Here is a 22,240-nt window from a genome sequence, read left to right as displayed (position 1 = left end):
CCTATTTGTAAAAATGTCCACCCTACATCATTTGGCGTCATAGATTTCAAAGCATATAGATCTGCCCTTAACTGGCAGTATAGAATATCTGTCCTCCATGTCCTTACCAAAAACCACATCCTCCAGTTCTCTGCCTCACCGAGTAAAAGCTTGGTGGTGAGAAAAAAAAAAACATTTATGAAGGATATGCAGTCCATTCATTTCTCCAGATACTGTTATTGAGTGCCATGTGCTTTGCTGGTAATATAGTAGTAAGTAACGTAGAGATGCCATCTGCCTTTATGGAGCATCTAGTCTAGCAGTGAAGAGAGATGTTATTTACAGTTAGGATAACTATTGTGTCAAATTTTCATGTGCAATAAGAGAAAATGGCACACGAACTGAGAGCTGAAGGATAGTGCTGGGTGGCAGTGTGGCTGTAGACACTGGTCCTATATGCATCCAGTTGGCACTCCTTTGCAGGAAGTCAGTCTTTGAATCTTATCTTTTTTGAGTCTGGGGTCTCTTGGGTTAGCTTGGGCCTTACATCATCTTGGTACCCCTTAGAATTGCTTGCTTAGAACTGTATGTTGGCTTTCTGCCATCATTTTGAATTGGCACTTGTATGAAACAGCCATACAAGATTCAAACTAATTATTAATAGGATGTTGTAGAAGACACAGTCTACAACATCATACGTCAGAGACCCACAAGAGAAATTTCTCTTTGATCACTGTATAGTATTAGCTTTTATGTTTTAGTCTTTTAGTTGCTCTGAAGCACCCTGCTCCATGTTGCTTCAGGGGTTCCATATATGGCATTCTCTCTGCCTGCAGTGCCCCCATTCTATTTATGTAGGGTTCAACCTTTACTTATCCTTCATCTATTAGTGCAAGTGTCACTTCTTTAGGGTAGCCTCCCTTAACCAACACCTACTCCTTTTCCAAACTAGGTCTGGTTCCTAACATAGACCTTCAGAGCACTCATTTCTATTCTCTTTTACTATATCATTTTTAAAATAATTAGTTTGGAAAGAAAAAAAAGTCAATTGTGATTAATAATGCACAGCAAATGAAAAATAAATAAATAAACATCTTTAGAAAAAAAAATCAATAGCATCTTAGAGTCAATGATATATAGATCTTTTCTTAATGTATCTCTGTGTGCCCTAAATATTATGAGCCTCTGATTCAAAGTTTCTATTACCAGACTATTTGTATTTCACCATAGGAACTAGATTCCTGAAATTGGCTTGCAAATATATGCCCATTTTTCTATCCCTATAGAATCTTAATTTTATTTATTGTTCTCATGTAAAAGAATCTAATAAAATCATCACTGAAACTTGAAAAAAAATTAGTTTGGTAACTTTTTTCTCTTCTAGAGTGATGATGGGAGGTCCAAAAGGGTAAGGACCATGATTTTCTTGTTCATTGTATCTTAAAGTCATAGTATAATATCTTATATATAGTAGTTGTCCAAGAAATGTATATGAAATATTTGAAATAATGAATGAATGAATGAATGAATGATTATAGGGACTGAATCTTGTAACTGTTCACTTTCCCCTTTTTTCCTTTGGCTGATCAGAAGCTCAGGTCTTCCTTACATTCTGTCACATTTGTTTAGGTCCTCAAGGCATGCATTTTGTATGCTAACATTCCCACTACTGTGCAATATTTTTCCTTTCTCTGACTTCTTCATTTATTTTATTTTATTTTACTTATTTGCATGGGCAGGCACCAGGAATTGAACCCAGGTCACAGGCATGGCAGGCAAAAACTCTGCCTGCTGAGCTGCAGTGGCCCGCCCCCAAAAAAATTTCATTTATTTTTATTCCAATGTATATAGTAAGTTCCTATAAACCACTTTAAGTCTTTTTTGGAAGAAATAATAAAGTAAACAGTTGGATATGTTGGTAGTAGACGAAAGGGCAAGGTCAAAGGGGAAATAACAGTGTTTTTAACCAGATGCAGGAGGAAAGTTTTCTTTTGCTTTGGTTCAACTTTATTTTTACTACAAGAAGGAAAAAGAAATAAATTTGTCCTCTAATCTGGTAGGCAATGCCCCTGAAGAATTTGGGGCCCGTTGCTGCCCTGAGATGTTCCTCCCAGTGGCAGGAGGTATGGGGTGCTAGGCCTGATGGACAGGTGGGCATGGGCCTATGGATGCCATCTGTGCCCGAGTTCTGTTCTCATTGACTTCCCTTGGGGGAGGGTCCAGGCAGAGCCAGTGGGAAGCTTGTGTTGGTTTTTGTTTTTAACCATAAGAAGGAGAAAGAAATGAACTTGTCCTCTTGTGTTACAGATTCAGTGGTTCTTTCCTATGACTCCGCTGGACAAACACTAGGCTCAGGTACCAACCCTTCCCCTTCTTTTATCCTTTCAGCACTCAACAGGGCCCATTTGAAGTGGAGCCTAATGTGGGGGGTGTCTGGGGAGGGCAATGGAATATCACAGAATTGTGGGGAAAGTCTCAAGTAGCTTTTCTAGCATCTCATGGTCTAAGAAGCAGCAGTGGAATACAACATGAAGAAAACATTTCCAGTTGTTAAAAGTGTACCCTGAGTAGATATCCTCTCCTCATAAAGAGTGGCCCAGGCTCATATATAAGGATATTTGTTTTCTGTTGACATATCCTATCTCAGAGAATGGGATGGCACTGAGAGACCTAAACTTGGGGTAGGCTGGAGTGGATAACCATCAGAGTTCTCTAGCAGAATACCAGGCTAATGAGAGCTTCACAGATCCCTGTGGATATACATACCATTGCTTATTTACATGTACACTCTGTATACTTAAATACCACCCCCCCCACCCAGGCAAGCAGTTTCACATTTTATTATGCATTCATGCCAAAATGCATGCAGACAACACACTCATGCTCTTCCCTGTGTCTACAGTATACGGCACAGTATACAGCACACAAATTGGCACCACCACCCACCCCTTGACAGAGAATCACCCAAGTTCAAGGGGCTTGGCTATGTATGTTGGCTGTCTTCCATGTCTTTAAGGCAGCCCACATGCCCCCCACCACTGTGCTCAGGGTGTGAGCAGGAAGAGAGGTTGCTTTGTTTGTTCAATCTGCTGCCACTGGGTCCCAATAGGAGCCCCAGAATGACTTTACTTTGTGTAAAGAGTATCTCTGTGCATCAGCCTGCATTGTCAGCTGAAGGTGGTGGGTGCTATAAATACCACGGGAACTTTGCTGGCCTGCTGAGGACAGTTATTCCTTGTGCTGTCTTTGAATGCAATAGATTGATGTTACACAAAGCAGCCATGAGGTTCAGGTAGTTTTTTCAGTGTGAATAAGGGGACAGAAGTTCAGAGAATATAATCGTGGCTACTACTACTGATGGCCTACTTGGTGTTAACATAGTGATGGGTACTTTACACACATCTCCATTATCTCTTATAATATCTTTGTAAGGTAGATAGTGTATCTTTAATTATAAATAAAGAAATTAATGCTCAAAGAGGTGAAGTCAACTGTCTGGGACCAGTGGTTTTTGTCTGACTTAGAGCCCATGTTCTGTCTGTTGCCATCTTGCTGTCTCATACCTATTATGCTTGAGCTGTCCCCTACCACATGCTGAGGCAGGAGAAGTCACTTTAAGATAGAATTGAAAGATAGAATTATTTACATAGACACAAAAATTGTGCCTATTCATATAGGAAAAGATTGGCCAATTTTATTGCTTTAAAGTTAAGAACTTCTGTAATCAAAAGATACTAACGTAGTTAGGTTCAGGTGTCAACTTGGCCAGGTGATGGTTCCCAGTTGCTGTGGACTTAAATCATGTGCATGTGAAATTCATCTATGGCTGATTACACCTGTAGTCGGCTAAGGGGAGTGCCTTCCACAATCAGTGATGTTTAATTTAATTAGCTCAAGATTAAAAGAGAGAGAGGTCAGAAGAGACCTTAACACAGCTCAGTACAACCCAGCTCAAAGTCCACACAGACCCAGACATTTGGAGATGCAGAAAGCAGTTGCCACAGGGAAAGCCGTTTGAATCCAGAAGCCAGGAGGGAAGGCCAGCAGATATCACCATGTGCCTTCCCATGCAAGAGAAAGCCAGAGGAAGGCCAGCTGTCTTTCCTCTGAAGAACTGTAAATTTGTAACTAAATAAACCCCCTTTATAAAAGCAAGTTCATCTCTGGTGTATTGCATTCCAGCAGCCTTAGCAAACTAAAACAGATACAATTAAGAAACTGAAAAAGCAATCTAAAGTGAAGAAAACAGATATTTACCTCACAGCCAATAAAGAGCTTGTTTCCAGAAAGAGCTATAAAAATCAATAAGAAAAAAGAAACTACCCAGCACAGAAATAGGAAAAAGAGCTGGACAGGCACTTCACAAAAGAGGAATTCTAACTGGCCAGTAAGCCTATGAAAAGCGGTTCAATTGTATTAATACCTAGGGAAACACAAATTAGGATCACAGTTCGATACTACTGCATAAATTGACAGTGCCAATGTTGAAAGGATGTGGTGCAGTGGAAACTCTGTCTCCACTGGTCAGAGGGTAAATTGATAAAATCCTTTTGGAGAAAACTATGGCAATATCCACCTAAACTGGAATAAACACATACCCCATGACCTAGCAGTTCCTCTCCTATATGTATTCCCTACAGAAATTGGTGTTTAAACTTACGAGGATATATGCACAAGATTCATATACAGGAATGTTCCTATGAGCATTGCTCATAATTGTCAAAAATCAAAAGCATTCCAAATACCTAACAGTAGAATAGACATGCAAACTGTGTTATAGAATGAATACGATACATCAGTAAAAATGAGAAAACTACAGATAGAAGCAGCAACATGGATGGATCTTAGACATACTGTTAAGTGAAGGAGGTCAGACAAAACAGAATATACACTGCATTATTCCATTTAAATGAAGTTCAAAAACAGGCAAAATCAAACTATATTTGTTTAGGTGCATAATTAGGTATTAACCTATAAAGAAAAGCAAGGAAGTGAATTCCATAATCGTTAGGATAGTGTTCAGTGAGCAGAAGGAAGGTGCCACGCCAGGAGGGGGCACATGGTGGGTTTCTGGGGTGTTGATAATGTTCTTTTTAGTGACCAAAAAAGGGGTGGGTTACATGGGTATCAGTTTTACAGTATCTCATTAAGTTGTGCACTTATGTTTTATGTGTTTTTTCCATATGTTTATTATAAAATAATTTTGTCATTTTTAATGAAAAATGCACAATCTTTGTTGTCAGTGATAAGACACGGAAGCCCAGAGGCATAGGACACGCTATTCCTAGGGAAAAAAGGGCCAAGTAGCAGTACCCTAGGATGGGCTTGCCTGAATCAAGCAGGAAGAAGAAAGGGCAGTTAATATTTATTGAACATATATTATGTTTCAAGCACAGTTCTAACTGCTTTATATGTACCAACTCATTTAAGTATCACAGCAACCCATTGAAATATTGTTATTATCCCCATTTTTTTCAGATAAAGAAACAGGGACATTAAAGAACCTATATTCAACTTAAAACTGGAAGAAAGTGGTAGAGCCAGGATCTGAATTTAGATAGTCTGGCTCCAGAGTCCATGTTATTAATCAAGTAGTTCTTATTTCCTTCTCATTTATTTTCTAGAAGGTTTTGGTTCTTGGCTTCCATATCTCTACTGGAGGGATAAGAAGATCTTGGGATTTAGCCTACAAATAATTTTAGATGGTAGGAAAAGGCTCCCAGGTTTTGTTTCGTACATGGTTGCCAATGAAAGCTGGCAAAAATGAATATTCAAATATTTTTCTGCCTGGTTACCTCTTAGTAGAGGATAGGTTCAAACTGACTCGAAATCAGCTTTTAATTAGGACTAATTCTTGGTTTACCTAGCTCCAGTTTTCTTGGCTATGTCTACAGTACTCTGCTTTATTACCTAATTGATTGAATAACCATTTCCTAACATTTAACTGGGCTTGTATGCAGCCTGCATGGCGGCAGGAGCGCTTTGCGGTTCCACACCTAGTTCTACCTCCTCCGTCTCCCGGGGAGTATTTGTAAGAGGCCAACAGTTTTACTATCTCATGCTTTGTGTCAGCCTAAAAGGGAATGATAACAGGGAAGAACTTGGCAGAGATCTCAGTGGTCACTGTACTGTTTATTTGAGGCGAATTTATGGTACATTTGGCATACCATATTGCCAAAAATTTTTAAGAAATTTAGCAAGATAACTTTGGAATTAATCTACACTTTCTGTTAGTGTGGGTGATTAAAACTAGAAAGTAATGGTTCCAAGTCCAGATAAGATGGAGTGAGCACACTCCACCCTATCTCTCTCACCTAATGAAGCTGAAAGCTGGATTGATACACTTAGCAGCTATTTGAGTATTCTAAAAAGTAAATGGCAGACTACCCCCTACGTAGGACATGACATCCAGGGTTGAAAGTCTCCCTGGCGATGTGGGAGAGGACTCCCAGGGATGAATTCAGACCTGGCACTGTGGGATCAACAATTCTATCCTGATCAAAAGGGGGAAAAGAAGTGTAATTAATAAAGTATCAGTGGCAGAGAGAGTTCAAATAGAGTCGAGAGGCTACGCTGGAGGTTGCTGTTCGGCAAGCTTCAGTTAGACCTTGCTACCTATCATAACCTGACAACCCCCACCCAAAACCATTCCAGGCAATCCTAAAGAATGCCTAGGGCAATATATAAGATTCCACAAGGGTTCCATGCACTAGGGTAACTTTCCAGAAACCTACAACCTCCAGATGCGTCCCTGGTCCAGATAACTGCTGAAACCTAGCCCAGCCTCTCCAGAACATCAGATAGTTCCATTTCCCTACCCCATATTAGTGACAGAGCCTTCCAATATGAAAAATGTAGAATTGCCATAGCCCAAACACCCCTAAAGAGAGGGATGGAAAGATCAAAGGTGATGGTGGAGTTATACAGAGAAGTTAGGATTTAACACATGAATATGAATGCTGAATCATTAAATTGATATCTCTTTTAGTCTCCAGTATTTTAGAGCAGCTACAAGTAAAAACCTAAAATTGTGAAATTGTAACCCATGTCAAAGTCTGAAATATGTTCTATAACTATCTGTGGTGCTGTGCTTTGAAATTTATAGCTTTTTTGTACATATATGTTATTTTTCACACACAAAAAATAGATTGTGATAATAAAAAAAGTATTTAAGCCCTCTAGCCTCCTATATTCTGGAGCAGCTAGAAGTAAAAATCTGAGAGGATCATATGGTAGCCCTGACAGACTCCGGGATCTGTCCTGCAACTACTTGTTGAAGAGTGCTTTGAAAACTATTGCTTTTTTGTTTCTTTGCTTTGTATATATGTTATGCCATACAATAAAAAAAGTTAAAAATAAATTAAAAAAACATATGACACTATTACAAGATGTTAATAGTAAGGTGGTATACAGGAAAAATGCACCTAATGTAAACTATGGACTATAGTTACAGTACTATTTTAATATTCTTTTAGCAATTGTAACAAAGTTACCATACTAATGTAAAGTGTCCATAAAAGGCGAGTATATGGAATGCTGTATTTTTTATATGATTTTTCTGTAAACCTACAACCTCTCTAATTAAAATAATAATAACAATAAAAAAGTATGATGATATTAAGAATTACTGATTGTATATGTAGAATGGAATGATATCTTAATGTTTTGTCTGTTAATTTTTTTTAATTAATAAAAAAATTTAAAAAAAAAGTAAATGGCAGAGAGATTGGGGGAAGATCAGAATTCAAAGTACCTTCAAATCAGCAGTGAATTTCCCATGTTTTTCTATAGTATTCCCTGGCTAGACTCAAGGTAGCCCCAAATCCATCAATGGCTATAAGGCACAAACAGAGAGAACTCCAGGAGAACACTTTTAGTTATGGCTTTGGGGTGGGAAGGGGATCCTCGGGCTCAGATGGAGAAGGGGTTATCCCACAGATTTTTTTTCCTTTTCTCTGTTCTGTTGCACTCCAACCCTCAGGCAGTCCCTAGGTGTGGTGGTGACAACAGCAGCAGTGGGGACTGCAAGCACCTAAAACTGAGGGAGGAGAACCTTCCTCTCTGATCAGAAGAACTGTAGTTCCGAGAGGGTGGGGTGAAATCTGGTTGCTTTTTCTCTGCCTTCCTGCTGCTTTACCCCAGATAAGGGCACAATCTAGGAAATGCATGGCAGACCATGATAACTAAACCCCAGCTTTCTGACTAGAAGACCAAAAAGAGGAAGCCCAGAACTCAAAAGTGAAGGGGAGAAATGGAGAGGGAGGAGCTCAGAAAAGTGTTCCCATAAAGTTGTTTATCAACTTCTGAGCTAACCTGTGAGCAGTTCGTGCATGCATCTGATTCTAAACAACACACTAGAGTTTGAGAGCTGAACTAAAGGATAGACCATTGCCCAGGTCCCAGACTGTACACTGGGTGGCACACACACAGAACATGTCTGAGTAGCACAGCAAAGGCTTTGAAAATGGAACCGACATTGAAATCACACAGAGAGCTAATCAGAACTTGTTTCCTGAATCCAACCTGCTTAATTGCCTGTAAAAACAAAACAAAACAAGACAAAAACAACAAAACCCAACATTCTCCATAGGATTTAAGCAAAACTTTGAGTTTCATAGCATAATAGTAAAAAAAGTTCAGGATACAATCCAAAATTAATCATCAGATGAAGACCTCCATTCATGTAGGAAATGACAATCCACATATGTCAATGCTCCAGAATCACAGGTGTTGGAATAATCTGAAAAAGACTTTAAAACGGGTATTTTTAAAATACACCCCAAACTAAGGATGAGAACACTCTTGAGAACAGAAAGATAAAAAGTCTCAACAAAAAGATAGAAGATAAAAAGAACCAAAAGGCATATGTAAGAATTGAAAGATACAATAACTGAAATAAAAACCCTACAGTCTGGAGTTGACAGAGGAAAAAGTCAGTGAATTTGAAAATAAAGCAATAGAAATTATCCAATCTGGACATGAGAGAAAAAAGACTTAAAAGGTTGAATAGCAACTCAGGGACCTGTGGGGCAATACCAGAAAGTTTGCCGTGTGTGTCACTGGAGTCCCAGGAGAAGAGAATGAGTGTCTTGCAGAAGAAATATTTGAAAAAATAATGGCTGATACTTCCCAAATTTGGCAACTAAGTGGAGTTTATTCGAGAAATGGAAAGCTGGTTCAGTATTCAAAAGTGAATCAATGTAATCCATCATATTAACTGTCTAAAGAAGAAAAATTACATGGTAATACCAATTGATGAAGAAAAAGCCTTTGACAAAATTCAACATCCGTTCATGATTTAAAAAGCAAAACAAAACCAAAAAACCCCTTGGCAAACTTAGAAGGGAACTTCTTTAACCTGATGGAGGGCGTTGTGATGGCTTGCAGTCATGTACCCCAGAGAGACATGTTCTTAAATTTAATCTACACCTGTGGATGTGAAACCATTGTAAATAGGACCTTTTGATGAGATTACTTCGGTTAAGGTGCGGCCCAGGTGAATCAGAATGGGTCTTAATCATGTTACTGAAGGCCTATTAGGAAAAACCACAGAGAGAGAAAGCCAGACAGTGCCTCCAGAAGCTAGAAGTCAATGGAACTGAGAAGCCAGGAAAGGCCACCATGCATTGCCCTGTAACAGAAAAGCCAAGGATTGCAGCAGCCAGCCCCAGACTCCCTCAGTCTCCTGGGAGAAAGCATCACCTTGATGACACCTTAATTTTGGACTTCTCCTAGCTACACAGCTGTATGCTGATGAAATCCTGTTGTTTAAGTCAACCCATTGCATGACATTGCCAGGAAACTAAAGTAGGCATCTACAACAAACCTACAGCAAATATCATACTTAATAGTACAAAACTGTTTCCCCTCTAAGATGAGAAAGTCCTAACCAGTGTAATAAAGCAAGAAAAAGAAATAAAAAGAATACATACTGAAAGGTTTAGGAGGCAAAAGGGTGAGAAAGAAGAAAAGTAGACCAGGGAATTTAAAGTGTGTGGGGGGGTATTCCTGCGCTCCCAGGCAGAACTCACCAAACCCAAGATGGAGGGAGGTGAGTGCGCACGCGGGCTTCGGCGTGGGCAGCTTTTAAGGACGGAGGTCAGGTGACGTCCGGGAAGGGGCAGTTCATTAGTTCCAGAAGTCAGGTTGGGAGGGGTGACACAGCCTCCACAGCTCCAGTTGCAGTGCCTTTCCCCATTCCCCCGACCTAACACATACCAGAAAGAGAGAAATAAAATTATTCCTTCTCACAGATGACCTTATTATCTGCATTAAAAAAACCCCAAGGAATCTTTAAAAAAAAATTCCTAGAGCTAATAAGTGAGGTTAGCAAGATGATAGGATACACGATCACAACACAAAAATTAATCTTGTTTCTTTATATTAGCAATAAATAATTTAAAAACAATTAAATAATAATAATAAAAACATTTACAGTAGCTCTACCAAAACAAAATACTTCCACATAAATCTAAATAAAACATCTATTGGAGCCGTGTGCTGAAAATGTGTTCCTCTCCATTCTTTCTTCCCCATCTACCCAGCTGTTCACACCACAAACCTAGGAATCCCCTTGACTGTTCCTCTTTCTCACCCTTCCCCCCTTTTTCTATCTCCAAAAATGTGTTCCAGAACTTCTCTCTAGCACCACAGCCCAAGGTACTATTTTTTCTCCCCTAGTAAACATCTCCTAATGGGTTTCTGTGAGCTTTTTTTTTTTTTTTTGCCTCCCAGCAATCCATTCTCCACATTGTTATCAGAGTAATTTTTTAGAAATGTAAAAGATCATATCTCATCCCCCTTGAAATCTCTTCAGTGACAATGTACTTAGAATAATATCCAAGCTCCTTGCCCTGACCTCTTGGGTCCTACCTACTGGCTTCTACTTACCTCTCCAATTTCACAATAGTCCATTTGCCCTTCACTCACTACCCTGAAGCTGCATTTGCATTCCTGTGGTACCTGGAACAAGCCAGGCCCCTTCCTGCCCCAGGAACTTTGTGCTGCTGTTTTCTCTGCCTGTCTGCTCTTACTTCCTGCTTTGCATGACTGGCTTCAGGTGCCTATTCAAATATCACCTCCTCAGAGAGGCCTTCCCAGACCTCTTTTTATCTAAAGTAGACCACTCTTCTTACCTCTGTTTCTTTTCTATCACCAAGTCTTCACTTCTTCTTAACACTTATTCTTCTTTAAAATTGTCTGTTTATTTATGTGCAAGTTGCCAGTCACTCCCAGTAAAATGGAACCTACATTTGGCCAGGAACCTTGCCTGTCTTATTCATCTCTGTATCCCTGGTACTTAATAAGTGCTTAGTTAATATTTGTTGAATGAAAAGTGAAATATTAGAAACAGTAATGTCCATCACTTAATAGATCATTAAGGAGTAAATAAAGAGCAGCACATCCATACAATGATAGAACACTGTACAATCATTAAAAATGATTTTGCAGTTCTATTTTTATTGACATGGAAGATGCCTATTGTTAAATGAATAAAACAGGAACAAATAGCATTGTAAAATTATGTAAGTAAAATTATATGTACACATTCTTGTACATTTTACACACAAAAATTTTGGTGAAAAATATTCACCAAAATGTTTGCAGTGGTAAACTTAAGGCAGTGGGGTTTTTAATGGTTCTTACTTTATTTTTTATGTTTGGGTTTATACTGAGCATGTGTAATCTTTACAATTGGGGAAAATAATTTTTGTTTGAGGAGTGGCAGTTCTCTTATTTTGCTTAATAATTGCTAGTTAAGTATGTTTACCTCATCTAGCCTTCTAGGTGATAAATTCCATGAAATTTAAGATACAGACTGCAGAATGAGCCCTTTTTTTTTCTTCCACTTCTTGTATCAGTTGCTCTTTAGACATGCTATCCCCTTAATCCTCTTAATCCTCCTGCAGATGCCTTAGCATGGCTGGACACTTCACACATGAATAGAAATGCATTCATGGCAGTGCCCAACCCTAGACAACTGCTGTTTTCCCAAGACAGTTAGTTAGTTAATGGGTGCATGTAGAAATGGGTGCAGTGACCTCTTTGGCTGAATTGGGGTGAAGCTTCTGCTCTGGTGAGAGGCTTCTGGGGCTCCTTCTATAGCCTGTGATCCTCTCACGCAGGGCCAAGGAAGGTCCACTCTCCATCGGCCTCCAGTAGAACCACCATGGAGAAAAGTCTTGCTGTGCTTAGGTGGAAGGCTCAGAGTCATAAGGAATATTTAAAAAAAAAAAAGAAAAGAAAGAACAGAGTCTAAGGGAATCCGTCTTACCATGAGTTTCTCGTGGGGATTATCCTTCCCCTCCCATCATACAACCATTGGAGATTGGTTTGGAGCTTGTGAACGTCTAAGTTATTTTACCGGGTCAGTTAATTTAGTCTAGGTCAGTGAATTTTTCTGTGTTTACTTTATAAGATTGCTTTTCCTATTTTAGTTTGTCTTTGATTAATTGATATCACTTGGTGATTTGTTTCCCTGACTTGAGATGATGTGGGAGCTATTTGCATTTTGGCCAGCACCTCTGAAACCTTTGCTGACTACCACGATTCATGTGTCCCCTGATACAGATGTGAGCATGGCGAGGGCCTTTTGCCATCACACTTGGGACAGGGGGGATAGTAGATAATTGCTCTCATGGCAGCTGCTTTCCTGATATTAAGGTCTGCTTTTCTTGTGTCCTCTTAGAGAACATTTGGAATAATATAAAGAAAAGGAGCTTCAGAGTCAGACCTAGGTTGTTCAGCAACATCCCAGCTAGTCTACTTATAATGGGATCTTGGCTCCATTTCCTTATCTGTAATAAGGAAATAATATTTACCACAATATAACCCTTATAATGAGGATTACATTGAGAATGTTGGTGAGAGTCCTGAGAGCTGCATGAATACATAGTAGATGCTCAACAAATAGTAGTTCTCTCCATCTTTCCTTTTGCCAGGCATGTCTGACAATCCATTTGGAACCATTGCTTCCCTCTTTCTCCATCCATGCCATGGCATATATTACTTATGTTTAACAATACCTTTACCTTTTATTGGAGACTATGCAGTGCCATTTCTTTAGCAGAAATGAGAGATTTATTTTATTAGGATAGGTCCTCATTCCATTTACCCTTATACCCCCCTTTGCACTCTGGTCACCATAAACCAGAGATTGGAGCCAGAGACCTCTTGTAAGATTTGAAGGTAGAGATTCTTTTCTTGCATGGTGGCAGTTTTCTTGCCTAATGAACTACCTGCCTATATGGCTTTTGTGCATTATAATATGAAGCAGTGCAATTTTCTAACAGAACCAAGCCTATATTTTATCCCATAAAATACCAAACTTTACAGACCCTAATAATGTTCCTCAAATGGGTCGTCATGGGAAATACTCATGGTTGTCATCCTTATCAATTATTTAATAAGCATCTGCTCTGTGCAAGGCATCATGACAGCTGATGGGAATTAGTGGTGCTCCTTTAGATTGAAAAGAGGAAGTTGACCACTTAATGCCAATAGCATTAGGCTCTTGGCTCCATTTCCTTATCTGTAATAAGGAAATAATATTTACCACAATATAATCCTTATAATGAGGATTACATTGAGAATGTTGGTGAGAGTCCTGAGAGCTGCATGAATACATAGTAGATGCTCAACAAATAGTAGTTCTCTCCATCTTTCCTTTTGCCAGGCATGTCTGACAATCCATTTGGAACCATTGCTTCCCTCTTTCTCCATCCATGCCATGGCATATATTACTGGGCTCAGTGGCCTAAAGTGGCCCAGTTCCATTCCTGGGCTTAGTGGCCTAAAGATGGGAGTTACAGTAGGACACTTGGCTTGGGGAATGTACAGGAAGTTATACCTTTCATCCTGCAACTACTTACGCATGGAGCCCAGATAGAAAATGGTTACAGTTAGATGCCATACTGAGTTAAACAGGAGGGGATTTAGGAGTATCTGAATAGACAATTGTGCAGAAATTGATCATTTTTTAATGTAATTGAATTATTATGAGCAAAATAAAGTACAAAGTATTAAGGAAGATATTATTGAATTGCTATAAAACAAATATAAATCTTTTCAAATTCTTAAATAAGAAACTTGAACCTGTTTCAATGTTCATAATCTTTCATATCAAATTTTATGCCTAAGGACAACCAAAAGGCTGAGCCCTCAGTCTTGGGGGTTGTTCATATGAAACTTTTCCCCGCGAAGGATAGACTAAGCCTCCTTAAAATTAGGCCTAAGAGTCACCCCCAGAGAACCTCTTTTGTGGCTCAGATGTGGCCTCTCTCTCTCAGCCAACATGACAAGCAAACTCACTGCCCTCCCCCTCTCTATGTGGGACATGACTCCTAGGGGTGCAAACCTCCTGGCCACATGGGACAGAAATCCCAAAATGAGCTGGGTCTCAGCATCAAGGGATAGAGAAAACCTTCTCAACCAAAAGGAAGAAGAGAGAAATGAGACAAAATAAAGTGTCAGTGGCTGAGAGATTTCAAACAGAGTTGAGAGGTTATCATGGAGGTTATTCTTATGCATTATATAAATATCACCTATTTAATTAAGGTATGGTGGAGAGGCTGGAGGGAAGTGCCTGAAAATGTAGAGCTGTGTTCCAGTAGCCATAATTTCTTGAAGATGATTGGATAATGATACAGCTTTTGCAATGTGACTGTGTGATTGTGAAAACCTTGTGTCTGATGCTCCTTTTACCTATGGTATGGACAGATGAGTAAAACATATGGTTTAAAAATAAATAAGTAATGGGGGTGTTCTAGTTTGCTAGCTGCTGGAGTACAACACACCAGAAACAGATTGGCTTTTAATAAAAGGGGATTTATTTTGTTAGTTTTTCAGAGAAAGGCAGGTAACTTTCCACTGAGATTCTTTCTTATGTGGGAAGGCACAGGATGGTCTCTGCCGACCTTCTCTCCAGACCCCTGGGTTCCAACAACTTTCCCTGGGGTGACTTCTTTCTGCATCTCCAAAGGCCTGGATTGAGCTGCGAGTGCCGTGCCGAGATGAGGAATGCCGAGCTGCTTGGGCTGTGCTACATTGAGCTCTCTCATTTAAGCACCAGCCAATTAAGTCAAACGTCATTCATTGCAGCAGGCACGCCTCCTGGTCCACTGCAGGTGTAATTAGCAACAGATGAGGTTCACGTACCATTGGCTTACGTTCGCAGCACCAGTACTAGGCATGTCCAGTCCACCTGGCCAAGTTGACAACTGAATCTAACTACTACAGGGGGGAGCAAATGTTAAAATAAATTTAGTAAATTGAAATGCTAGTGATCGATGAAATGGAGTTGTAGGGGGTATAGAAAGAAAACAGGGGAAACAAAGGCTAAAATATATTGGTAGATAGAAATGTTAGCAATCATTGAGAGGGAGGCATAAGGGGTATGTTATGTATGAGTTTTTTTCTTTTTTATTTTTATTTCTTTTTATGAATTGTTGCAAATGTTCTAAGAAATGATCATGGTGATGATATTGTGGGGTTTTGATTATATACCAGGAGTGGAATGATGCTTCTTTTACCTATGGTATGGACAGATGAGTAAAACATATGGATTAAACATATGGTAAAACATATGGTAAGAATGTTTGTGTTATATATATTTTTTTAATTAATATTTTATGCCTAAAAAGTCATAACATAACTCATGTTAAGACTTTATAATGTACTCTTCAAAAGTACTTAATTATCATTATCACATTTTGTCCACACAAGTAACTGATAAAAAATGGAAGATCCTCTTTTCCAGACTTGTTCAAAAGTTAAGAACAGTGGAAATTCTATGTAAAGAATCCCACAGTTCCTTCTTTTCTTTCATCAAAAATGTGATTTTGAAATTTCTTGTGATAGTACAAATGGATTTCAAACTCATTTGCACTTTTTTTATATCAAGTATTTCAAAATAGTGCAAAGTCGAATTGCAGAATGCACGTCCTTTCTTAGAGCAGTCACCCTGCAGCCAGCTTGGAGACCACAGGAGACTATACTTGACTTGTGCTTGGAGCTGTGCCCCTGATGGCATTCTCATACTCACTGCTTACAGGTCCAGGGGGCATTCCATCAGACCCTACTTTTCCAGGGGCCCTTTTATAGAAGCCCCAGCAAGGCTGTCTGCAGCCAGGTATCTTGTCCAGCCGGCCCAAGGGCTGATATCAGCCTACAGTCATTCTCGGCACCACACTAGGGAAGCCGTGGTATCACAGATTTGGTGCCATGGAAGAGGATTGATGGTAGAAGATCTGGTCTGTCTCTAAGGTGAGGGAATGATCCCTTCCCTGTCCCTTGAGAGTAGGGATGCTGCAGTAATATATGTTGCCGACATTTCTCCAAAGGTGGTGAGAACCAAGCCTCTCCCCAGCATAGACAGGCAGTGTCTTCCTTGAAGCAGTAGAAGTCAATTTACTATTCTAAAAATAGAAACCCAAGCATTAGAGTGGCTGCTCTCAAAATATGACCACTGGGGTTCCCCAATACCCTTTCAGGGGGTCCCTGAGGTAAAAATAATTTTCTTAATAACACTAAGACTTTCCTTGCTTTTTTTCACTAATGATTCAAAAAGCAAGGGTGAGTAGAGCTCTTGTACTTCAACATGAATCAAAGCACGGACTCTAAACTCTGCTAGTTGTCATTGTTGTCTTCTTCTCTGTCACACACAGTAAGAAAATAAATAAAAAGACCAGTCTTATGTAAGACTGTCTCTCATGAAGCAGTAAAAACTATTAATTTTATTAACTTGAGTACACATCTTTTTAATATTATGTATGTTGAAATGGGAAGCATACCTAAAACATTTCTGCTGCATACCAGAATACAGTGCTTGTCCTAAGGAGAAACACTAGTGTGATTGTGTCGCAAGCTGAACTGGCTACATTTTTCATGCAATACCATTTTTACGTGAAAGAGCAAACAGACTTTACAGAAAAGCTATGGTTTTTTCAGACTTTGGAACCTGGTAGACATTTCCTTGAAAATCAAAGAAATGAGCCTATCACTTCAAGGGAAACAACTGACAGTATTTCATTTTTAAGTCTTATTGTGAAATTTCCCATTTCAACCATCATTCATACAATTCAGTGGTATTAATTACATTCACAAAATTGGACTATCCTCACCATCATCCATTACCAAAACTTTTCCATTATCCCCAAAAGAAACTCTGTTCTCATTAAGCAGTAACTCCACATTTGCTCCTCCCCTTATCCCCTGGTAATCTTTATTCTCCTTTCTGTCTCTATGACTTTACCTATTCTAGATACCTCATATAAGTGGAATCATACCATATTTCTCCATTGGTGTTTGACATATTTCACTTACATAATGTTTTTAGGGTTCATTCATGTTGTAGCATGATCATAACTTAATTGCTTTTTTTAACATTTTAAAATTGTGAAATATAACATTTTAAAATGCAATAAATTTCAAAGTACATTGTAAGAAATAGTTATGGAACAGGTTTCAGAGTTTGGTATGAGTTACAGTTCCACAATTTTAGGTTTTTCCTTCTAGCTGCTCCAAGACACTGGAGACTAAAAGAAATGTCAATATATTGATTCAACAGTCATACTCATTTTTAAGTAATATCTTCCTTGTTAAAACTCTTCCTTCTCCTTTGGTCTTTCTCCAGTCTTTAGGGGATTCTAACTTTTTCATGTTGGAAGAGGGCTGTCAATAATATGGGATAGGGGGATGGAACTACTCGATGTTTTAGAGAGGCTGGCTGCTCTGAATCTCAGGACTTATCTGGCCTAGGAACATATCTAGAGGTTTAGGTTTCTCTAAAGTAATCATAGTGCATGCAACTTTTGTAGAACCTCAGATAGAGCCATAGATGTTCTTAGTGTTGGCAGGAATTATTTTGGTGGTGTTTGGCAAACCATGGTAAGTAGCAATATATAGTAGAAGTTTGCATAAGAGTAGCCTCCAGAAAAGCTACTCGACTCTTTGAATTCTCATCCACTCATACCTATAAGAGTTTACAATCTAGACCCATGTTTTCTTTTAAGTATTTTCTAAATGAGACCATACAATATTGGCTCTTTTGTTTCTGGCTTATTTTGCCTCACCAAATGTCCCACAGGTTCATTCACAATTTTGCATGCCTCACAACTTTGTTCTTTTTTGTAGCAGCACAATATTCAATCATATATATACACTATCGTACGCCAATCTACTTCTCAGTCAGTGCATTCTTCAGCCACCACCATTCATTGGGCATCATATATAATGTCCAACATCAACAGTCCGTCAGTGCTCCCAACTTTAAATAATTTCATTGTTCCCAAGAAAAAAATAACCAATAAACGCGCCCTCACCAAATAGAAAATCCAAACCTCCCCTTAACTCTTGTCCCTCCCCCTATTATTTACCCCTGGTGTTGCTATGGTACTGTTAATGTTTTCCTGTTAAACATAGCCCATAGCATGCAACAGCAGTTTTCTCCCTATAACCTGAACTTATATACTCTTTGTACAAAAATCATACCTTTGAAGTAGTTCATGCAAGAACTTATCTATATTAGTAATGTTAATCAGTGGGACACATGGGTCTTTACGACCCCTTTCAATCATGTTCACCTTCAATATGGTAATATTACTTATCAACCCACTAGTGAACTGCTTCAGTTCTTACATTTAAGTTCAACCTCATTAGCTAACCATTCACCCATCTCTAGCTTCCATGAATCTCTAGGTCCCCTCTATTCTGTATTGTATGCCTCTCATTTTATCTTTACCATGGTCATAAAAGTGGAGTCATACAGTAGCTATCCTTTTGTGTCTGGCTTATTTCACTCCGCATTATGTCCTCAAGACTCATCCATCTTGTCATGTGCTTCAGGATGTCATTTTGTCTTACCACTGTATAATATTCCATCGTATTTTTATACCACATTTTGTTAATCTACTAGTCTGTTGATGAGCACTTGAATTGTTTCCGTCATTTAGTGGCTGTGAATAGTGCTGCTATGACCATCGGTGTGCAAATATCTGTTTGTCTCATTGCTTTCAGTTCTTCTGTGTATATACCAAGTAGTGGTATTGCCAGGTCATAGGGCAACTCAATATTTAGTTTTCTAAAGAACTGCCAAACTATCTTCCATAGCAGCTGTGCCACAATGCATTCCCACCAGCAGTACATAAGTGTCCCAATTTCTCCACCTCCTCTCCAACATTTGTAGTTTCCTGTTTGTTTAATAGCAGCCATTCTTATAGGTGTGAGGTGGTATCTCACTGTAGTCTTGATCTGCATTTCCCTTTTAGCTAATGAAAATGGGCATCTCTTCATGTGCTTTTGAGCCATCTGTATTAGCTGTTCAGAAAAATGGTTATTGATATCTTTAGCCCATTTTATAATTGAGTGGTTTGTTCTTTTGTTGTTGAGTTTTATGATTTCTTTATGTATGCAGGATATCAGACCTTTGTTTGATGTGTGATTTCCAAATATTTTCTCCCATTGAGTTGGCTGCCTCTTCACCTTCTTGACAAAGTCTTTTGAAGCATAAAAGAATTTGATTTTGAGGAGTTCCCATTTATCTATTTTTTCTTTTGTTTCTTGGCTTTGGATGTAAAGTTTAGGAAGCTACCTCCTATTACTACGTCTTGAAATTTTTTCCTTATATTTTATCTAAGAGCTTTTTGGTACTAGTTCTTATATTTAGGCATTTGATCCACTTTGAGTTAATTTTTGTATGGGGTGTAAGGTAAGGGTGCTCTTTCATTCTTTGGGCTATTGATATCCAGTTCTCCCTTGCTCATTTATTGAAAAGACTGTTTTGCCGTAGTTCAGTAGATTTGGGGGCCTTGTTGAAGATCAGTTAACCACAGATTTAGTGACTTATTTCTGCACTTGCAATTCAATTCCATTGGTCAATACTTCTATCTTTATGGCAGTACCATGCTGTTTTGACCACTGTAGCTTTATGATAAAGTTTTAAAATTAGGACATATTAATCCTCCCACTTTGCTTTTCTTATTTAGGATGATTTTTGCTATTCAGGGTGTTCTAGTTTGCTGACTGCTGGAATGCAATATACCAGAAACAGAATGGCTTTTAAAAAGGGGGATTTAATAAGTTGCTAGTTAACAGTTCTAAAGCCAAGAAAATGTCCCAATTAAAGCAAAACTATATGTCCAAATTAAGGCACCAAGAAGAGGTTACTTTCACTCAAGAAAGGCCAATGAGTTCAGCATTTCTCTCTCAACTGGGGAGGCACATGGCTATCATGGCGATAATTTGCTAGCTTTCTCTCCCAGCTTCTTGTTTTATGAAGCTCCCCCAGGGGCATTCTCATTCTTCAGCTCCGAATATTGCTGGCTGGTGGACTGTGTGGTTCTCTCAGCCTTGTGGCTCTGCTGGGCTCTGCTGTAGCTTTCTCATGGCTCTAAAAAAGGACTCTCTTCAAAATGCTTCCTTTTTTAAAGGATTAATGGGTGGAGACACAACTCCGTGGAAGCTATCTGATAAAAAGTTACCGCCCACAATTGGGTGTGTCACACCTTAATGGGAACAATCAAAATGCTCTGAGCCTGCAATATTGAATGAGGATTAAAGGACATGGTTTTTCTGGGGTCCACCACAGATTCAAACGTGCACACAGGGTCTCTTTCCCTTCCACATTAATTTGATAACTAGCTTTTCCAAGTCAAAGTAGGTTATTGGAATTTTGATTGGTACTATGTTGAATCTGTAGATCAATTTGGGGAAAATTGTCATCTAAACTACATCTAACCTTATTATCCATGAGCAGGGGATGTCTTTCCACCTATTTAAATCTTCTTTGATTTCTTTTAGCAATGTTATGTAGTTTTCTGTATTCAAGTCCTTTACATCCCTAGTTAAGTTCATTCCTGGATACTTGATTATTTAGTTGCTATTTTGAATGAGATTGCTTCCTTAATTGACTCCTCAGCTAGGTCATTGTTTGTGTATAGAAACACTACTAATTTTTGCACATTAATTTTATATCCCGCCACCTTGCTGAATTTATTAGCTTAAGTTAACTTTGTTACAGATTTCTCAGGATTTTCCAAGTATAGTATCATGTCATCTGCAAATAAAATTTTACTTCTTCTTCTCCAATTTAGATGCCTTTTATTTCTTTTTCCTGTCTGATTGCTCTAGCTAGAACTTCTAGTACAATATTGGATAATAGTGGTGAGAGAGGGCATCCTTGTATTGTACCTGATCTTAGAGGGAAAGCTTTCAGTCGCTCACCATTGAGTACAATGCTGGCTATGGGTTTGTCATATATGCCTTCTATCATATTGAGGAAGTTACCTTTGATTCTTATCTTCTTTTTTTTTTACATGGGCAGGCACCTGGAATCAAACCCAGGTCTCCGGCATGGCAGGTGAGAACTCTGCCACTGAGCCACCGTTGCCCACCCTATTCCTATCTTTTGAAGTGTTTTTATCAGAAAAGAATGTTGAATTTTCTCAAATGCTTTTTCAGCATCCATTGAGATGATTATGTGATTTTTTTCCTTTTGATTTCTTAATGTGCTGTATTACATTAATTGATTTTCTTGTGTTGAGCCATCCTTGCTTTCCTGCTATAAATCCCACTTGATTGTCATGTATGTGCTGCTGGATTCGATTTGCTAGTATTTATTGAGAATTTTTGCATCTATGTTCATTAAGGAGATGGACTGTAGTTTTCCTTTCTTAAAGCATCTTTACCTGGTTTTGTATTTAAATGATATTAGCTTCATAAAATGGGTTAGGTAGAGTTCCTTTTTCCTCAGTTTTTTTGGAAAGGTTGCGCAAGATTGGTATTAGTTCTTTTGGGAACATTTGATAAAATTCCCCTGTGAAGCCATCTGGCCCTGGGCTTTTCTTTGTAGGAAGATTTTTGATGACTGATTGAATCTCTTTACTTGTGATTGGTTTGTTGAAATCTTCTATTTCTTCTTGAGTCAGCGTAGCTTCTTTGTATGTTTCCAGGAATTTGCCCATTTCATCTAAATTGTCTGGTTTTTTGACATATAGTCGATCATAGTATCCTCTTATAATTTTTTTTTTATTTCTTCAGTGTCTGTGGTAATGACCCACCTCTCGTTTCTGATTTTGTTAATTTGCATCCTCTCTCTTTATTTTCCTCATCAGCCTTGCTAGCAGTCCATCAATTTTATTGAGTTTCTCAAAGAACCTATTTTTATTGATTCTTTCTGTCATGGTTTTGGTCTTCCATTCATTTATCTCTGCTTCAATCCTTGTTATTTCTCTTCTTCTATTTGCTATTCTTTCTCAAGTTCGTC

At 38.7% G+C, this 22,240-nt stretch overlaps 1 protein-coding gene across 3 annotated transcripts in view; it reads left to right on the top strand.

Moving 5' to 3' along the window:
* The window catches only part of ST3GAL3 (ST3 beta-galactoside alpha-2,3-sialyltransferase 3), a 300,267-nt gene that overhangs the window by 150,451 nt on the left and 127,576 nt on the right, over positions 1-22,240 (top strand). For all 3 annotated transcript variants that reach the window (XM_077149972.1, XM_077149968.1, XM_077149967.1), the window contains exon 3: positions 2,287-2,334. In XM_077149972.1, the coding sequence (XP_077006087.1) occupies positions 2,287-2,334 (48 nt within the window). The remainder of the gene's footprint in view (positions 1-2,286; positions 2,335-22,240) is intronic.

This window comes from Tamandua tetradactyla, chromosome 2 (assembly GCF_023851605.1).
Source record: "Tamandua tetradactyla isolate mTamTet1 chromosome 2, mTamTet1.pri, whole genome shotgun sequence".
Lineage (NCBI taxonomy): Eukaryota > Metazoa > Chordata > Mammalia > Pilosa > Myrmecophagidae > Tamandua > Tamandua tetradactyla.
This window is presented reverse-complemented; position numbering and strand designations above follow the sequence as displayed.